The sequence below is a fragment of the Strigops habroptila genome, chromosome 3 (assembly GCF_004027225.2).
Source record: "Strigops habroptila isolate Jane chromosome 3, bStrHab1.2.pri, whole genome shotgun sequence".
In the NCBI taxonomy this organism is placed as follows: Eukaryota; Metazoa; Chordata; class Aves; order Psittaciformes; family Psittacidae; genus Strigops; species Strigops habroptila.
Window position 1 is genome coordinate 12,690,999 of NC_044279.2, and position 21,292 is coordinate 12,712,290.

The following is a 21,292-nucleotide window of genomic DNA, read 5'->3' on the forward strand; positions in this document are numbered from 1 at the left end:
AAGGCATGCAAGACAATAGGGCATCTGTCTCTTATTTGGATGGAAACAGAACTAAAGTTTTGAAATCATGGAAGGCATAAGCATTACATTTGAAAACTGCTGTCAAAACCCATGTATGAGCACTCACAATATTCAAACCTGACATTTACCTCTTTATAAGTGTCCTCAATACAAGGTCAGGCAACTTCTGTTTTTTCCTTCTGACAATGACTTGTGCATTTGTGTTTGCAATAAGGGGGACAGTGCCTGTGAAACTCATAACCTGATACTAAAGCCCTCCCTTGAGCCATAGGAAACAAGAGTCCAGGCTTCTAAACAGTAGAACTATTGCTAACTATGTCTCCCAGAAGAAATTAATTAAGATCAAGACTAATTCCTCAGGCTTCTCAAAGGAATAGGCAATATGTAGACAGCTATATGGGCTCTGTAAACGCTGTTAACACTGGAGTTTAACAAGGGACTATAAACCTATCATCACCCCGGAGCAGGACACTTCCCAAATGCCTCAAGTCAGGCACCCAAAATCACTTGAGCATTCTCAAGTGGTGGGTTTAGTGGATAGATAGGCAGAGCTGAACAGTAGGCAAAGTTTAGAGCAGCTTTAGTTAATTGTGTCCCTACAGGTTTTTGGTAAAGCTTTTTATACCATGGCAGAGCAGAAGTCTTTTTCCTTTGTGTTCGTCATGATTTTTCCCATTTCAGCTTTCTCGATTGCTTGTTGTTGCACACATTTAGATTGCTGTTTATTCTAGTCACTTTGTCACTGTATCTGTTTTTAGCAGACCTTGATTTCTAGGTTTTTAAAAGATCAAAAGTTGTCTGTTTCCACCAATTAAGGAGTCATTCCTTGTGTGAGGCTTGAACATAATAAAACTTACGCACTTCTTTTAAAGTCCATATCGTTATGTGTAAAGTATCATCACTCTTTTTAAAATGCATTTTTAGTAAGCTGTTTTGCATCTCTGAAAAAACAAAATCCAAGCAGAATGGCTGGGCTGACACATACACTGTGTGTGAGATTCCCATTCATGGCCAAATTTTGTACCAGAAATGACACGCAGTTGCTGTAGCTTCACACACAGATATCTACTTCTTATCTTTGTTATTCCCACTCTCCACACATTACTGCTATATTTCTTCAATCCCTCCAGAAACAGAGTCTTTGCAGATTTTTTTTCAGCTTTTTGTAGTCCTATTGCCAAAAGGAAGGCATAAATATAAAAAGCACTTGACCGGCAACAGGACTGATTGTTTCCTATCAGGAACAGATATGATAGGACGTATCAGAAACTGATATGGTAGGACAGATTGTTTCCTATCATATCAGTAAATGGAAATCTTTAAGAGCCATGCAGACCCCACAATTTGCAGTACGTCCTCACTGGTATAGAGAGCCTCTCCTAGATTTCTTGTTAATGAAAAATGGAGCATCTGTTTAGGGGTGCTCCATCATTGATTAGCCCCAGATTAAAGGGTTATTTCCTATAGTCTGCAGTGGGATACCACCTGAGGTTGCAATCAGTAAGTCACAGTAAGCAAGAAGCAACTCAGCTCAGCTTGACAGTGTTAAGAGCAAAAAGTATTAAAAATAGGAGGAAAGTAGTTGTCCGTAGAGTAGAGATAATAGATTGCAGATATGGACATTTCTTTATCCAATCAAGAAAGCTGCAGCAAGGAAAATAGGAAGAAGGCAAGAATGGGCATGATCAGTCATGACCTTCTTACAAACATTTAGGGCAATCACTGTATCCAAAAATGAACCAAGGATTGACCAGCATAACCTTAATTTTGCCGTAGCAAACTTTGGACTCTTATTTGGATCAGAAAGAAAGCTGAAGACTTAGAGATATACTGCTCAGGGACTCGTGCAAATCTCTAGGTCTTAAAAGCCAGTGAAGTCCTATGTGCAGAATATTGGAGAAAAGTAGGTATTGCTTTTGGAAAGCCACTTGCAAGTTTACTCCAATCCCAGCAAACATAAAGGTGGAAGGAGCAGTGGTCCTAAGAGGTCTTCTCCAGGTGGTGTGCTGGGAGCAGCAGGGAGGCAGCTGCTGAACACTTGACGTGAGAGAGGGCTTGAGAAGGCTGTCAGAAACCCCACTGAAAAGTCACTAATATTTAGATATAAAATATTGACATTATGCTCACATATAAGGGACAGAAGTACTCCAGGAGCATACAGTGCTCCACCAGCCTCTGTTTGACTAGGCTCATGCACACATCTGAAAGACAAATGCCTACAAAGTGATTCATTTCAGTTACATAGCCAATCTTCTCTACCTAAGTAGCACTTACTCTTAAAACCTGCAGCATACCTGGCTTACTTTATGCAGTAATATAAATCTTACCTTCATAGTAAGTGTTCAGTGAATGTCAACACTGCCATTACAACGGAGCACAAAGACAAAGATATTCTTAGTCCCATCCATTTATTTTGTGATTTGTGATCCATCTGAACAGTATAGGAAGATGTTGGCTATGCTTTCTCACCAAATTGCATGTCCCTTTGGGGGTAATCTCATTCACACACCAATTCCCTACTACATACATCACTGTCCAACCTCACTTGTAGTGAGACTAGGTGTGATTGATCTGAACTCTGGGAATCCAACTGGAATGCTTGAGCATATAAGCTGTATGGCAGCCTGTGGCAAGAGGAGCTCAGTACTGGGTTACTGTAATTGGCAGAACTCAAGGAAGAATATATTGACATGCAGATGTAAAGCTGGTCAACATTATTGTGTCTGCACAACAAAGAAAGGCAAACTGAGGTCCTCAGAGATCCTGAATATATTTTGACAGTATAAAAGCTTAATAAATCAAGAGTGAATTAACTGTAGGTGAACTATTTATTCATCATTTCCCAAAAAACCTGTGATTTTTAGAATTTGTTTGCAGAAAAGTAAGGAGAAAGAACATTCCTCTCACACATGTAATTAACATCATTCTTGCAAAAATGTACTCAGTTTGACACATTCAAAGCATCCTTGTGTCTCTATGCTTAATAGCAAAATCCTTCAAGCCAGCTGTGAAAAAGAATGAGTTAATAATCTTGCAAAAAATAGTTAGGTGTGAAATATTAAGACTAAATTACTTAGTGGGCAGGCAGGCACTGTGTTTAAATCTGTACTTTATGGAAGATTTATAAAGCTTCTCAGGTCTAAAAAGTTAATTAACCATAACTTAAAAAAAATAGGACTCATGAGTTTTATCAAAAAATGAACACATCAAATGATGCCGTTCTGATAACTGAAACCAGCAACAGGAATGACAGAGCCAGCCTCCCTTCTGTGTGTTTGGTAAAAACCAAACCAAAAAGACAAGTAGAAACTGGGGGACATGACCTAAGCAGGTAAAAGGATATTGATATTAGACCCATTCTTATGGCCTACCCAGCCCATTATTCTCACTCCAACAAGGACAAGTAGAGGATGCTTAGGAAAGGAATATAGGACAAGTATTAAATGATTCTTCACTGGGTATAACAACATCCAAGCCACTGGCAGTCAGCAGTTCACAGATTTTTTAGTGCTAGAATGTTCACAGTTAGTATCTAGAACTACTTTTTACCATTTATTTGAATTTGCTCGTGCTTTTGACATTCCGGATATACTAAAGCTAAATGCTTGCATTGTTTGCAGAAAGTGTTGCTTTTTTTTGTCTGCAGCTACAATATAATCTTATGATTGCTTCCTCATTCTCTGTATGAGTTCTTATTCTACTGACTTATCTCGTACCCATCTTATTCCCACCAAAGCTTACCAGTCTTTTTCATCTTGCCTCATAAGGGAGCTGTTCTTTATCCCAATCAGCCTCACTGGCCTCCTCCAAACCATTTTCAATCTATCGCATTCATTTGAAGGTGGAACCACCAGAACAATTTGCAGTTTTCAAGATACTTGTGCTCCTAAATGACATAATGATGGCTTCTCTTTTATTCTCTGTTCTTTCTCGAACAGTTAATATTCTGTTTGCTTTTTTGACTGGGCTGACATTTTCAGCGAGTGAACCACAAGGATTATGAGATCTGTCTCTTCAGTGGTGATGGTTAATTTAGAGTGATTGTGTATGTAATTTTCCACATGTACTGTACTTAGCACTTAGCAGCACTGAATTTTACCTGCTGCTTTAACACACAGTGTTGTGCTATTTTGTTACAGCTTTTAAGTTTAATACCTCCTGCATGGTATTGTGTTGCCTGCACAATAGCACCTCAATCTTCAACCTCTTCACCATAACATATACAAATATACTGAACAGAATAATCACTATAGCAAGGTCTTCTGATTGTGAAAATTGACCACTTATTTAAAGCATTTTTTCCTAGAATTTAATCTCTTCCCTGGAAGACCCTATTCATTCTCATCCCACAGCAGAGCCTTTCCTGAAGGCTTTACTGTTAAAAGCTTTCTGAAAATGTCAGTATACTAACCAGAACACATTTATCTATATAGTCACTGAGAGTTCCAGTGACCTGCAATAGATCTGTGACGAATGGCTTCCCTCTGCAATAGCTACACTGACCCTTCCTCACTATATCATCATTATCCATGTGCCAACTAACCCCCACCATCCTTATTGCTTCCTTCCGTCTGCTCAATTGAACATGAAACTCGCTTGGTTACTTTCCAGGACCATTCTTATAGACTGGTGTCACAGTTGCCACTTCCCATTCCTCTGCTATTTAGCAATTTACTGATTTAGGCAGTAGATTACACCCTGTAGCTACTAGTTCAGCAGCTTCATATCCAAATTCCTTTAGAGAAGAGGATGAAACCCATCTACTTCTGGTGATTTCTTACTACCTGTTTTCATCAGTTTGTTATAAAATCTTTGCCTCTGACCTTGTCATTGGAGTCCGTTCCTCAGACTCACCCTTGTGGTGAGCAGACCCTCTGCAGGAGTGGTCCTGCCCTCCTCTTTAGCGAGCATTGAGGCAAAGAATTCATCTATTTTCTGTGGTCTTTTCTATCTTGTGCCCAAACTATCTTTTGGGATCTTGGTTCTCTGACAGGTTCTGCACCTCTGGTGTGTTTGAAAATATACTCTTGGGTTTTACATTTTTAGCATCTTTCCTCCTCAGAATCTTCTTCTGGTTTCATGTTTAAAAACATAAAAGTCATAGTTTATGTTCTTTTCAGTTTTGCTGTTTGGATGGAACTTTAGATGAAGCAGTCTCCATGCTCAGGCTTCTATGTATGATCAGCTTGTCGAATCTTGAATTTGCCTTTCTTTTGCCTTATGGGAACTGCCTGAGACCATCAAGAAGATATGAGAAAATTTTCTTCTTCCTTCTTAACAGCCTTTACTGCTTTCCATCCATAACTGCAGTGGTGTAGTACATGCTACTAATATTACATTATGCTACACTGAGTCAGCTCTATTAAAAAAAATAATGGTATATCAATTAACTCCAGTAGGATCTTTTTTTTTTTTTATCTTTGACACCTTTCATTCACATGTACATGGATTATTTTGCAGCAATGCTGTAGAATGCATGAAGTCTACTGTAGTATCAGAAATCCACTTGTCTTGTTAGCCAGCCACCACTGCAAACTCCATTTCCCTCTCCTGCATTCTCCATTCTCTGCAGACACTCAGTCATGCACTTTTTCCACTTTCCAAGCTCTTTCTGTAATAGCACTTCTAATGTTTTCCCCTCCCTCCAGAAAAGGTAAAAAAGTGAAAAAAGCTGAGGTGTGAGAGCCACTTCTTGCTCTGCACCAGCTCAGCTCATGTCCTGTGGCCCCTCTCTTCCCTGCAGCTTGCCCTCTGCTTTTGGGTAGGATGCAAGAGAGAATCTCTGTGGGAGCAAAGGACACAGTATTTCCAGGATAAGAAGCCACAGCAGCTTAAACAGCTGGTTGGCAACAGAAAAACAGTTTGTGACTAAACCTTCATGGGTGGTTGCTTCAAAAGTGGCATGGGACATGTTAGTGTAATCCCTCCAAAGAGTAAAATGCCATGTCTCTTTACTGAGACACCCAAGCTCAGACATAAAATGCACCAGAGGGTGTCCAAGACTAGAAATACCCCATGGCTTTGCTCAGACTAGTTATTACAGCTGGGATTTCCGGGCAGTACAGATTCTCTGCTGTGACGAAATTTGCAGAGCAGATATCCAGCCTGTTCCTAAATCCAGGCAACAATATTAGGGCTTGGCAGTACTTGGAATTTCACCAGTTCAATGTGCATGTTCTGGAGTTGCTATTCAAGTCTCCAAGTACAAACAATCTCTCAGCCTTTTGGACTCATTAAAATTACAACAGCAACAAATAATATGCAAAAAATGTTTCCGTTATAAAAATAGAATGCCCATATAAAAGGAATTAAGTGTAATTAGTCTCTTTCCTGAGGTTTAATTATAAAATGCATTAATAAAATGACAGATAGCAATGCCCTCTGCACAAATCATTTGAGGCTGCTTTTATCATTAGATTTCCTCATCTAACATAGAATGAAAATGTGCATACACAATTAATTTCATTTTGTGCAGCCGGGAACTATACACTTGCTTAGAGACCGTTCTTTACACACTCAGGGAGGCAAACAGACACAAGGCTATCATCAGTAGTTTAAAAGTACATTTGAGCAAGGAAAAACCTCTTTGCTGTATTAAAACTATATATATTTCCTTCTAATTCAGCAGGTTTCTGAAATTCTGTTTGTATGTACGGCTGGCTTTTTTTAACAAGACAGGTAATAATTACTAGAATATATGGCCAGAACAAAGACTCTGCAGATAAACTCACATGTACTAGAGGCACTTTATTCTAATGGTTTGGAGAAGCTTTACAATTTTCTTTCTAATTAACCTATCAATAGTGATGTCACTTAAACATTCCAGAGGAATATTATCTTCTCATTATTGCCAGAAAACATGCTGCCCAATTTTATAACTCAGTTGTTCTTATGCATGGATGGAGCCTCTGGATTAAACTGAACTGAAACAGATTTTTGTAAGAGACATTTCCCATACACACAAACTGCTTTCATAATTAAATTTAAATCATTAATATTCAAATTTAAAAACATTAAGGGAGGGGAAGAATTCCATGTTTACTTTGTGTTTGCATATTGTAAGAATATAATAGAGGAGCATTCTCAAAAGCCATCAGGTCAGGAGAAGAACCGCTGAGTTTAGGAAAGCCTTTATCCCTAACAGCATGGAAATTCAGCCAGGGCCATGATCTGTAGGAAGAAAGAAACACAATGCAGGATCAATGTGTGTAAAATTGCCAGATTCATAGCTGCAAAGAGCGTGTGTCTGCAGAACAAATACAGCTCAAGCAGCAGCCGTGCGAGCTTCCCAGGCTGGCTTGCTAATGTGCTTCGACCTTAAGCTGGTGAGAATGTCTGAAGGGTGCAGAGCTCCATCACTCTGGGTTTGTAGTCTTTGCTGAAGAACGCCAGGAAGGTTACAAATCAGAGCTGATGCCAGTTTGGGGGGCGCCCTGTGATGCAGCACCTGCCTGTTGGGGGCGGGAAGGGGTCCCTCCATTTCTTTCACGACTGGCCACCTAACAGCTGCCAGCCTTGCAAAGGGACACATTCATTGCAGCTCCATGCACGGATCCCATGTAATGACACCTTCAAATTAAAGTTTATGCCAAAGAGCTGAAGGCAGTCTGTGGCTTTGTGAGATTAAAATATTGGGTTTCAAGGGCTGTGCTCTCAAACCTTTTCCCTACTATTTGTGGATTTACAACTTGGGGATTAGGATGCATGAGTCCTCTCTGTCTGCCATGAAAAAACTGCACCTGAATGGGAGCTGAAGGTAGTATTTTAGGGATGGCTAACTCTCCAGATCTGAGGAACTGGTTTTTTCTGTTAATTTCTTGACAAAAATGAAATCCATAAAGTACGACATGACAGAGGACCTAAATGCCGTGCAAAACGATAATGTTGCTACACTGAAGTTTATCTTTTAAAATATTTTGGTGTTTCATCTGTAAAGCTTTATATTTCCACAGAAGGCAGCTTGTTGAAATGCCCCTGAAAAACCATGCTCTGATATTCCAATGTGTCACTTTCCATGAAAGGAGCTAATGCCACATGAAAGGAGCTATCTAAATAAAAGATTTAGACATTCAAAGCTTGATGCTGCAACACCTGTTAGGTGGTTGATGTCCCACTAGATGCAGAGGGAAGGTTAAACGTGTCAGAATTACTGTCAAGCAGTCTGCAAGGAAAGTATAAAAGGTAGCAAGAAAAAGTAACAATATATTAAAAGAAAAATGAAGGACAGGAAAAGGTCCATTGTTTGCTGAGAATGTGAAGAGGGCTGAAATATTCAGTGCTTTCTTTGTATCACTCTTCACTGAGGTGTTCAGAAGGACCATAAACTTACATCAGCTTTAAAGAGAAATTAGTATAAATCAGAATAAAGAGAGAACTGCTTAAAAAACAGTGCTGGATGTGCTGATGTTCGTGTATGCTCAATGACTAAGAGAAGGCAATTTCTAGACTATTAGTAATTATGTCCAAGAATTCATGGAGGACAAGAAAGTTAGTAGCAGACTAGAGAGAGGAAAACATACTCTCTATTTTTAAAACCAAATAATAAAGTAAAGTTCCTTTAACTTCCATTCTCAAATAATCTGTGAAGAATTATCAAAAAAGTTGAGAAAGTCCACCAACACGTAAATTGTGGAAAGCAAATCTTGCCATACCAGCCTAATTTCATTTCTTATTTCTGATTTTCATTTTTATTTCTTTGTGATAAAAGGGGAAGGAGAATGTACAAGAAAGAATAGGGAAATAGATTCTAGGTGGAATCACTGTAATGTAGTTACTGAAAATAATCCCTCTCAAAGGCTGCTCTGAATGGTTTGCTCCTGATTAGTAATTACAAGGGTACTTCTGAGGGGTCTAGGATAAAACCAGCTCAATTCAATAATTTCATTAACAATTGGAAGCCTATTGATAAATAATAAAATAAAATTTGCTGATGCTAAGAAATCACTGTTTAGATGGTTTAAAAGGACTTTGAGGAACTGACTTAGATTTCAGAATGAAAATTCATACTATAGCAGCCAATCTGATAAAATTGCTCACTTTAGGGCAGAGAAATCAGATGCACAATGTAAAATGAGGAATAACTGACTAGCCAGTACAGCGGGGGATAATCCCGGAATCCAAGGTAACCGTGAGTTGCAAATCTGATGTGTTACAAAAAGGCAAAGGTTTCATTCTGGGAACATTAGTAGTAAGTGTTTCTCCCACATGGGAAGAATGTTATCATTCTGATCTGTTCTGCCTACCCCCCACCTTAGTAATATCTCAGTTTGGAGACTATGGACAGAGTTGGAAGGATCCAGAGAGAAGTATAAAGAAATATCAGTGGTATGAAACTGCAGGAATCAACTTTTGATCCTGAAAAAAGAGTAATAAGGATCCCATATAATAGGCAATATATTCTTTTCCGACCTGTTTCTATGCTTACCATTACTTCTAGCCTCACCTTGGTTCACATTCCATGTGTGGTTATATCTACACTCTTCTTAAACAATCACTGTATTTAAAAAAGCCAGAAATAGCCCCACAATATCTAAAAATCTATTCCACAATAGAAGAGACAAGAGCACAAGCAAATTTGAATGCCTGGACAGAGAGAAAGCATACAGCATGGTATCCTCCCATATAAAAGAAGCTACATCAGTAAAGGGAAGGAAGAGGGGGTTATAACTGTTTAAGTGCAGAGAAAAATAAGAATAGGAATTTGTACTTTATCAGACACATGGGGAACCACTCCTCAGTCAAGGTTTTCTCTTTGTATGAATTCCCCAGATGTGAGCTAATTGAAGGTTTTCTGAGGCTAAGAGTGTTGGCAACATTTCCTTTCCTTGTTGTTTTTCTTATCTAATCAGAGCTGGGCTTGTGCTGCAAAGGCAGTATAATTCAGTTATACATCAGTCAGCCACAAGACACAAATGCATGGAACACAATTAACCCACTGCTCTTGCAACTATTCATTTTACTTCTGGTTTCACACTTTCTAATGTAAATTTCAGAGCACCTAATTCTTGCAGAACTGTTTCTCTCCTCTCCTTCAGGCACATAACCAAGATGATGGCCTTTTTTAAGCTTTCCCAGGTTATTTGCACATAGGATTTTATGATAAAAGGAAGTATCAAATCAGCTACATGCTGCCCACAGAGAGAAAAAAAATTTTAATCCACTGAAATACAGAAAAGGTTACATTAATACAAGAGAGTTATTCCATATTGACCAATGAGAACAGAAGAAATGCAAACAGCAAAGGAAAAGTGTGACATTAACTTAACCTTTTTACATATTAAACTGTATTAAAATCTCTTTCTGCCTTTCTGCTCCAGAGTGCAGAGGATTTTATTTGAAGGACTGTATGTGCCCTGCACAGCTTTTGTCAGTACTTGTTTCAAAGGCTATTTATCAAGAAGTGCTAAAAGCACCTCCTTCATTTGATCTAATCTGTCACTTTTTCTCTCAGAACATGCTAACAAGATCATTTTAAATACTGTCTGCAAAGGTAGACAGCTCTTTTTTATGTCATGTTGCCTGGATAGTCCATGTTTTGTTTTTATAGGATTTCTAACAGGGTTTAATTGTTTCATGACATTTAGAAACATGTTTTCCCAAACAGGTTGAATTTTGTCTGTATTTGGCCTGACTGGTGATCCTTGTGAGGATGCTACAAATCCGCCTTCTGTCTGTGTTACAGAAGGCATAAGAAAGATTTTCCATTTTTGCTCTGTGTGCATTAACTACATACTACTGGCCACTCCAAAAGTCAAGGTAATGCACACAGCCCCGCATGACCAAACCTGGGGGCGATCTCTCCACAATCCAGAGAGCTCCTGTGCTGTGTGTCACTGTGGCCTGGAGGTCATTGGAAATGTCTAAAAGTGCGTATTGTGTAATACAACCAAATGTATTCTTTCTAACAGAGAAAATCTCATAAGGAAGAAATTTGTACTGCAAAAGTAAGCCCTTTTTGCACAAAATAATCCTGATGTTTTTCCCTCACTGCTCAGGCTGCAGTATTTACAAAGCATGATAGTTAAGGCTGAGGGGTTTTATTCAGATCAATGGCTTTTTAGTTAAGTAAAGTACTGGCATAGATTGTGTACAGGATCCTGGTGGAGTTCTTAAAATAAGCTGCAACTCCTATTGAGAAGGTATGAATTCCTATTGAGAAATGCTACAACAGTGTTTTTAGTAGCATTCTTTCTGTCTCAGAACAAAAGCAAGGACTAGATAACTTCTTGACATCCCTTCCAGTTTTCTTTAAAGCTAGGACTCTTGTTGACATTCCATATTATGCACACTTATTTGGTAAATACTATATTTCAAACTCAGGAAGGAAGGAAAACCTCCAAAGGATTACACTTTTAGTTGACAGAAACACAATAGTAGCAAAGAAAACATACAAAACAGAAAACATTTCCATGTCCAAGGCCAGCTAAGAGCTGGTTTTGTCAAGATGGCCTTGTAAGAGGAAAAGGAAGTGCCCATCATCTTGAAATCTCTGTAGTCTCCTTAAAACTCTCTCTAGGATGTACAGGCATTGTTATTTTAGTGTAGCTGATACACATGGTGAGGAAGCTGTAGATGCAGACTGAGGCAGGTGTGATGCTGCCTAGCAGATGTGCTCCTCTGGCACTAGTAAACAGGTTTGCTGAACCCTCTCACCTGAGACCCTTCCACACCCTTCTTGGCTGCCCATCATCTGGACCTGCACCTCCATCAGCACTAGCAGATCAGCCCTCACTCTGGGCTCTGGGCCACCCATCCAAAGGGGCTGGGAGGCTTCTGCAAGGCAGCTGCAAAACATCAACTCTAAAGGCTGTGGTGCTGCTGATATGAGGCTCACAGGTCACCTCGCCGTGTTGCTTGTTTAACTCTCTCACAAGATAAGTAGGTGGCTGTGATACTGCAGCACCAACCAAGCTGTACAGCTGCCTCTTCCCACGTGCGCTGTCTGCCGTGGGGACCAGGCACAGCAGAAAGCAACTCCCCTAGTCATGGAGAAGGTTTCCAGCATTGGAAGCCAGCTCTTCTCATGGAGAGAAGAGCAAAACCAAAACAACCTGGCAGAAGACAAAGCTGGGAGGGAGATTGGGGTACACGGTAGATGCAGACACCACTGCCCCATTTTACAGCTGTAGAAACAGAGGTGGAAAAATAGTAATGAAGCTGACTCTGACTGAAAAGCTGGGCAGGAGATGAGTGGCAGAAATCTATAATCAGAGCTGCTGTAACCGGAGTCGGCTGCTCTAACTAGACAGCTCAGCCAGGGGCTGCGCTTACTCCAAGCAAATACCTTCTGTGGATAAGCAGTTCAGAGCACACTCTTGTAAGAACTCCTGCATGTCCTGTGTCGTAGCACTACGCTTACTTTGGTGTGAAACTTTACTACCAAGACATGGATATTGAAATGATTCTCTCTACTAGAGAGCAGTTTGGCTGAGAAGTATTGGTGGATAAGTTGACTACGAGCCAGCAGTGTGCCCCTGCGGCCAATAGTATCCTGGGGTGCATTGGGAAGAGTGTGGCCAGCAGGTCCAGGGAGGTGATCCTCCCCCTCTACTCGATCCTGCTGAGGCCACATGTGGAGCACTGTGTCTAGTTCTGGGCTCCTCAGTCCAAGAGACAGGGAGCCACTGGAGAGGTTCCAGCAAAGGGCCATAAGGATGATCAGGGGTCTGGACCATCTCTCTTATGAGGAGAGATTGTGGGAGCTGGGCCTGTTTAGTCTAGAGAAGGCTGAGAGGGCATCTCAGTGCATATAAATATCTCAAAGGCGGGTGCCAGGGGGATGGTGCCAGACCCTTTTCAGTGGTACCCAGCAACAGGACAAGGAGCAATAAGCTAAAACAAGAAGTTTCACCTCAACATGAGGAAGAACTTCTTTGCGTTGAGGGTGGCAGAGCACTGAAACAGGCTGGCCAGGGGGTTGTGGAGTCGCCCTCTCTGGGGGCATTCAAAGCCCGCCTGGACACGTTCCTGTGTAACCTGCTCTGGGTGGCCCTGCCTTGGCAGGGGGGTTGGACTAGATGATCTCCAGAGGTCACTTCCAACTCTAATGATTCTGTCCTTCTGTGAAATGATGAATCTTTGTACTTTGAACCTCTCTTTTCTCTATAAAAACAGAAAGTTATATTCAGCAAAGGTCTTCTCAGGGCCACACGACACTGAAAGTTAACGTGTAGCACAGATAATGTTTCCAGTGACTCCAATGTATCAAGCAATTCAAAACAAAATCTTTTATGTGAAGAAGACGAGGCAAGTTATAAATGCATTACATTGATTTCAGCAGAGGATGAGCAGCATTTGATATACCACATTCAAAATCCACTTTGGAGGTTATTTAATCTGCCAGTAATATCCCTCAGACAGACAGGAACAAATTTACCTTGATGTGTCTGTCTGTCATTCAAGTAACCTGTGATCCATTGAATATGTCTCTTTCTGAAATGCTCATTTTACTGCAATTCTGTCTGACTCAATATTCTTCTTACCTGACAGGTAGGAGATCAAATAATTGAAATCAATGGAGAAAGCACAAGGGACATGACACATGCCAGAGCAATAGAGCTAATCAAGTCTGGTGGCAGAAGAGTGCGACTGTTGTTGAAACGTGGAACAGGACAGGTCCCAGAATATGGTGGGTTTTCATCTTTATATTTTTCAATGTGCATGAACCTATATGAATTAATTCTATTGCTTTTGAGCTAAGTAGCAGTTGCAGGTATTTATACATTGTGATGTCCTGGGGCACATTAACTATGGGTTTAAGTGCTTACCTGAGTCGGGGTGGACTTATACACATGTTTAAAAGTATTTCCTTGGCTCAAGACCATATATGTGTGTACATCACTGTCGTCTGCTGCCCTCCTGACACAGGCAATGGCTTAGAAGATGTGCATTGGAGGAAGTGCTTTGAACCCTTTAGGGGACATCTCTGAGTGTGCTGGGAGTTGCTGATTTGACCATAAACTTTTCTTTTCTTCCTCTATTGGTACTTCTCTGCACATTTTGAATCACAGCAGATGATCCTGTTGCCATGCAATTCAGTGGCTCAGGTTTAAACTCAAAGATTAACAAGAATGTACTTCTTTCTTTGACAACCTCACCCATTATATTATCTCTGACAATATATACAGATGATCAAGTAGAAGACAACTCTGAATAAAAAAGGAGACTTTGCTCAATGTGGTGAGAATATGGGATCCGTTCTTCTCATGTTTTGTTTCAGAGGGACTTCTGGGACTGTTTTAAGTATTTCAAAAAATGTGAGTCATTTAGACAGTATAGAGACCTTCTTCCATTACTGAAATGACAAGAAGTAAAAATAAATTATCCAAAGGTAATTTCAAAGACAAAAAGCCCTTTTTTAAAATTGAAATCAGGGCTTACTGTAGACTGTGGTGTGACAATGTCATATATTTACATAAGTTCTGTGATGTGCACAGCTGGGCCTGAAATCTCACAGGAAATGAAAATTCCATGATTTCTTTATGCTACGAGGTCCAAAACTCTATTAAACTTTTCTAGTGTTACTTTTGATGTTCCAGCATCATTTCCCATTAGAATCAGAAGTTGCAGTAGCATATGAAATTTCAGAGTAATACTTAGGTGTAACTGTAGGTTTAGATCAGTCTTTGTTACCAACAGAAATTCATTACCTTTCTTGGAGACATTAAAGTCAGCTCCACTAAAAGTCAGCGCTTTGCCAGCTGTCAGTATACATGGCTATTGCACCATTTTCTTCTCTAAACTAGAGCCAGTTCTGTGGCTGAGGCAATATTCAGGATAGTGTATGTTGCGGTTTTTTCCAGTTTTCAAGAGCTTTTGAATAAGGGCAGCAAGATGGGCCATAGCCCTAAGACATTTAATATCAATTTAAAACAGTACATAATCCTTTCAGAGAGACCTCCAACGGAGATTCAGATCACCTCCACAACTCTTTTGTAGGGAGAGGTGCATTAATTTTAATGAAAGAACAAACAAAAGTCCTGGACTGTTATAGTGGTTGTAATCCTCCTCAAATAGCAGAACCATATACCAGCAGTTCTCCAGTTCCTCAGAAAACAATTTAATCTAAGAGGGGGTCATAGAAGGCTACTATGAGCAAAGAATCAATTGCAGTTCAGACCCATTCCAAATTTCTTAAGATCCCACTTCTGGATGGCACTTACACCTAGGTTTACGGAAGATCCAAAATAAATTTCTATATTTATATAATCTTATAAATCTGTACCTTATTCCAGAATTGTAAGAAAATGTAAATAGATGTAAAAAAAGTTCAGTGCAAATAGCATTGTTCTGGGAAAACAAATTTCCTGAAAGGGGTGAATATGCACCAGTCTTCCCTTCCCCAGAAGAACATGAGTAGAAAATGCAGATAAACCACTACAAATCTGGACACATTGTATAGTGCTAACAGAAAGAAACAGGATGACTTCACAGGACTGTTTAAAGCCATGCTCACCACTTGGAAAGGCATTTGGAATGCTTAGCATTAGTTGTGTGAAAATGCAGATTACTGCGAAATAAAAGCTTCTACAAAGAAGCACCATTTAATAAGATCATTTTCTAGCTGCATCCCCAGCTTACGTCTCTATACAGGAGAACTAAGTAGCTGTGCTGGAAAGCTGTGTTGTCCTACTGTACAGAAAAAGCGGTGAAAGTGTTCAGGAGTTACTTTGTAATGTACACATAACCTACAGAAAGCATCACGGCAAAGCATAACATCATGGCAGAGGATAACATAGAATCATAGAATCATAGAATAGTTAGGGTTGGACCTTAAGATCATCTAGTTCCAACCCCTCTACATGTCTGCAGTTCTGTAACGTGTATTACAGAGGCAGAGAAATCTCAGTGCTGTATCCATTCTGCAGGTGGAACAGAAGCAAAACAAGAAGATGCCTGTTGAAATTAACTGAGATATTGAAGTCCTCCCTAGGTCATTTCCCAAAGCAATGAGAAATACTCTAAGAACAAACAAAAGGTGCACATAAAAACCAACAGCTGCATGCTTGGGAAATTAAAAACAGAAATTAACAAACAGAAACAATTAAAACCAGAGAGCATGTCATGAGAAGGCCAGATCTCAGGCGTAAGTCATCGTGCTGCAAAGAACATCTGTCAGAGTATTAATGACAGAGACCCCCAGAAAGAACATCCTTCCCAAATAATGGAAAGCTGAACGCAGAGAAACTTGTGACAATAAGCTTGAGGACAGAGTGGTCCTGAGGACAGCAGATAAACTAGTCAATATTTAGTTCCCTCTTCTTCCCACTAGAATTGCACGGTTGAGATGTAACAAGACTAATTGGCTCTTTTTCGACTGAAATAATCAGCCTTTTTTTTTTTTTTTTTTTTTTTTTTTTTAGCAATTTCATGTCAGAAATGTTTCTTATTCTCGTTAGGGTCCAGCTCTGGACACCATCAGTGGAAAAAAAGGTTTAGTTGAGTATAAAAATGCAAGGCTGAAGGACTGAGCTGGTGTCTGGATTGCAATGGTGGTGTACAGCTGAAGCCTAGGGAGAAATACAAACACAGAACAAGTGTACCACGGTCCTCTCCTGGATATTGTCTCTCAGTCTCTGACAAGCAAAATGGTCAGGGACTTCCCAAGTGGCTTGTAGTAATGCTGTGTTTAAAGACCTTTCCAGCAGCAGTGGTGGTCAGACACAGCATTAAAAAGAAGGAAGCTTACCTAAAACAACCTAAAACCAACCAGCAAAAAACTGTCACATTATTGTCTCTCAGTCTTCAACTTTTTTATTTTCCTTGTACAACATGATCAATGCTTTTTCAATTCCAGAGCCATGTTTCTGTTAGTACAAAGTATGGCAGTCTATATTTAATTGCAAGAAATATCACTGTTTGATGATGTGATTGATATCAGTAAAAGCAGCGTTAAGGAAGAATCATCAATGGTAAGAAAGTGATCAGTGAAAGAAAAGAATATGTATTGAAAAGAGGAAAGCACTTAGTGAAGAAACAAAGAACAAGCTCCTGGGAGGATGTAAATCTCCTGAATGAGTTATGTCAGTTTATGCTGCCTGAAAATCTGTCCCTACAAGTACATCTCAGAAAATTCTGGCTGAGCTAAAGCACTATGTAAACGGAGGGGAAGAAATAAAGTGTGTTGCAAATGCATCATTTACCTCAACTCCAGCTGCTGGTTTTGCTTGAAAATAAATTCCAAAGATCCCAAAGCACTTCAGAGGGCAAAATCCCCTCATAGCATGAACCGCAGCATCAGAATATATGGGAAGGAGCACGAATATGATTAATGCTCTAAAATGATAGTTGATTTCACAGCAGGGTGTAACAGAAGAAGTTTAGAAAACAGATGTTTTATCACCCAGCGTCTCAGAACATGTTTGCTGAGGATAAGGATAGCCAGAGGAGCTGTGCTTCCACTGAAGGGGAATTATCACAGCTCATCGAAACCCGAAGAACATCAGCATCATGATTCACAGGAAATAGTCTGCCATGTTCTCCAAAGAACCAAGTCATAGTAAGAAATCATATTACTGTGCAAGAAAGACTAAAAGTACTGAAAGTACTTGATGCCCGGGGAGCCTGGCTGGAGGGAGTGTGAGGTTTCATACACGTCACAGGGGACAAAACTCACAGTTATCACTGTAGCACTGAGCACTTCTCAGACCGGCATTATACACGATTTGAGTAAAATGACAAACCAAGATTTTTCTTGCAATGGCTGCCTAATTCCCAGTGTACGCATCTACCCGAGAGGTTACTGACTTCAGCAGAAGCTACGGGCGCTTCTAAAACTCTGTCTGCTCACGCTGTGGAAGCCTAGTTACAGACGCTCATGTATTTCAGAACTTAGTCATAGCTGTATAAACACCATGAGAAGGATACGTACATTAGGATGAAGAAGCATCCATCCCTAAAGGCAAAACATGGCAAAACAGTTCACAAAATCCCAAAATAGTAACATTAAAGATTAAGTAAAACTAACAAATCACAGCCTCTCCATCCAGCAATGAGTTTTAAAAGAGGCAAGTTAACTCTAATGACAGATCAGCCCCAGGAAGCCACAGCTTTCTCTGAGAACAACCACTGTTTTCTCTAAATATCTATGTAGGAAGGTCCCTAGGGAAGCCTGGGATGTTTCATTCTCAGTCCCAGCAGTCCTGGCAGGTTGCTGCTTCTGGCTTACTGCTCCTAGCCTTTCATAACTGGAGCTTTCATTACTAAAAGGCTTCATTAAAATATATAAGTTCCTAGAAGTATGTGAAAGCAATTACACTTAAAATGAAATAATTGCGAACAGGGTGTAAAGGTGGAGGAGGCTGAGGCACAGTTAACACTTGTAGGCAGACTTCATTCCTCCAGCAAGGCACAACCTCCTGCCCCAAATGTTTTCTGTCTGGCACTGCAGAGGGAGCAAGAACACTGAATTTCACCTGTGAGGAACACGTAGGAGAAAGCTAATTAGTTTTCCTTCCTCCTTTCACAGCAGGACTTCAAAATCATACCTTCTGTCAAGTTTGGGAGTTTTTCACTTAGTTTTAAGTTGCTTAAGAGCTCCTGCAGAAAGTTGTAAGTTTTAGAGATTCCAGCCCATTTCATACTGAGATCTTGGAAAACTTTTCCATTGCTCTGTTTTGGAAATCTGGGTCTGTCCCTGAGTGTGTTAGGTCACGCTGTGGTGCTAACACACACAGAGCCACAAGAACCAGGATCACTGAGGTTTGGTGAGCAAGGAATCTGTGTCACAGGGCTGGTTGATGCTTTATGGATTTACACAACAGTGGTTCTTTCCCTCTCTCCCCAACCTTGTTTGACTTCATTAAAAGACATGTCTTGGGGTTGCACTGTGCGTTTTTTGAATCTCTCTTGCTTCACACAACACTACGTTTTGTACAAAACTCACCCCATGGGTTCATGACATTCAGGTAAATTTACAGAACTAGAGTTTAGATTCAGTTCTGGCTATTTAAGGGAGGAAGAGTTCTGTGTGCAAAAAGTAAAGTTTCTATATACACGAAGTAATTGCTGGTTAACAGATAAAAGCTACCAGTTACTTAGCAGTAAGTCATTTTTGAAGGGCCTTGAAGTAAATCTCAACTCATGTTTCAGCACTACCTCACCAACAAAACCAAAAAATGTCAGAGTTGATACCAATACAAGGATTTTTCATACAAATAAATTGGCACAGTCCTGCCCTTTGCTTTTGATTTTGTTATGACTCCTTCAGCAAGCACCTCAAGATGTACTCCACATCTGTAGTCCAGGTGAACCTACATCCTGAATATATATATGCACAGTAGTTTCAGTCATCCACTAATATTTAGACTTACAGCATGCTGATTTGTCTTAGCTTTACAGAAATACTTCTTTCCTGTTACATGCAAGCTTTTTACTCAGTTGTTCTAAACTTACTAAGAATTCTCTGCTCTAACAATAGTAAAATATCTGTATGTCACTGGTTCTGTTAATTCTAATGATTGGTCCTAGGCTGTTCCTCCCCTTCCTTTAGGAATGGTACCTTCCAGTCTCTCCATGTGCATGAAAAGTGACAAGCATGGGTCCCCATATTTCTACTTATTGGGCCACCCTAAAGACACGGTTTGTAAACTCTGCATGTATATTATCTTTCTAATACGCTTTTGTTTCTCACAACTGTTTTGCAACTTTTTCATACATGCTAGCTCACTTAATAGTTTCTGCAGTATTCAACTTTCCTTCCATAACCAATTGTTTTAGATATCAAAGCAGCTATGCATTTTACAAATGTCTTTTATTATCCTAGATAACTGGTTCTTCATGTTGCACTGCTGCTAGCACAAGAAACACAGCCAGAGGTCTTCTATATGTCCACTTTTTCTCATGACAAAAACTTATCCTCTGAGTATGACTTTTCAGGTAGAAAATCTTAAAATTTGAGAATCAAAGCCATAATTTCCCCCTTCCATATGGTACTTGGCTTGCAAAAATATTAGCAATGGGAAGGTGGAAGTTAAATGCTGATCTCAAGCAATATTTATATGCAGCCTTTTGAAGAAATAACTAATGTAAAATTGAAGACTTTTTGGAACATGCTGCAAGGCAATATTCATTTTTTAAACTCAGTGGTTATACTGAATTTACACATAGCACTTTGTACTTGATTTCAAGCTGTTTTCTTCATAAATTAGATCCAACTGCACAGATTGTTTAGAGACATCAAATTTGTAATACAGAGTCATGGCCCAGAAATGATACCTGGAAAGCAAAGGAGAAGAAAAACTTATCTTTTCCTGTCTTTTTTACTGATTGCTGTCATCACAGAAAACACAGAAGTGTTCAGATGCATCCAGGCTGTCAGCTATTGACTTTGCACAATGTAGTATTTATTGTAGTACATATTTGCTAAAATTCTAGAGCCAGTCTCACACTTTTTAAGTAGGCAGATTGGAAGTAGCAAGCAAGTTATACCCAAAGGTATCCTCCTAGCCTTTGAGCTTCGAGCAGCTCCTCCAGTGTGAAGCCCACAGAATTCCTGCCCCCAACACCCAGGCATTAAGCTGTGCTAAAGTTAAGAGTCTTGTGCATGTAAATCTGAGTAATCATCTCATCAATTGCTTGCATGTGTTTCTAGTTACAGCTTATTTCCAATTTGTGTCTATAAATAAGAAATGTTTGAACACAGACATGTCCCTATACTTTGCTAATGCAGAGCTGGACACGTGTAGAGGCCATTTGAAATTGTACCCACATAGTTCAAGTGTGCATGTTACCATTGGAGACCTAGCAATAAAGAAGTTCCTGCATCACGTAGAAATCTGAATTGCACCATTCCTTTCATTTCCACCTTACTTCTGCTTTGTTCTTCACTAGAGGTAGTTCAGAGAGGTCATGAGGGTAAAAATTCAGGCTGATATTAGAATCATTTTGCAAGTCCCAGTCATCAAACGTAGGAAGTTCGGTGAACTGCAGTTCTACCACAAGCGTTATATATATATAACCACAACTTTCTATGCATTATCTTTATTTTTCCTCCTATAGCATAATGACACAGGAAATAAGTCTTTTTTCCTGAAATAAGTAGAAACATAAATCCTCTATAAATACAGCTAAAGTTAGTTGTGCACAGTCACTCAGCTGTGAATGGTTCTGATTATTTATTTGGCAGGAAGTGTTAGGATAGAATTTTTTTCACAGTAAAATATATAAAGAAAATCAAAAGCAATTTAGTTTGTGTCAACACCAAAACTGAAATACTTAATTGGTAAACAAGTCATATCAGGTCAAAAGAAAATATATGTGTTATAAAATGTTT

General features: G+C 39.7%; 1 protein-coding gene across 8 annotated transcripts in view; it reads left to right on the forward strand.

Moving 5' to 3' along the window:
* The window catches only part of MAGI2 (membrane associated guanylate kinase, WW and PDZ domain containing 2), a 737,601-nt gene that overhangs the window by 702,264 nt on the left and 14,045 nt on the right, over positions 1-21,292 (forward strand). For 4 of the 8 annotated variants that reach the window (XM_030478635.1, XM_030478636.1, XM_030478634.1 and 1 more), the window contains one exon: positions 13,510-13,648. In XM_030478635.1, the coding sequence (XP_030334495.1) occupies positions 13,510-13,648 (139 nt within the window). Of the gene's footprint in view, positions 1-13,509; positions 13,649-19,488; positions 19,600-21,292 lie in introns of all 8 variants that reach the window. The other 4 variants (XM_030478639.1, XM_030478638.1, XM_030478641.1 and 1 more) reach the window with 2 other exon arrangements.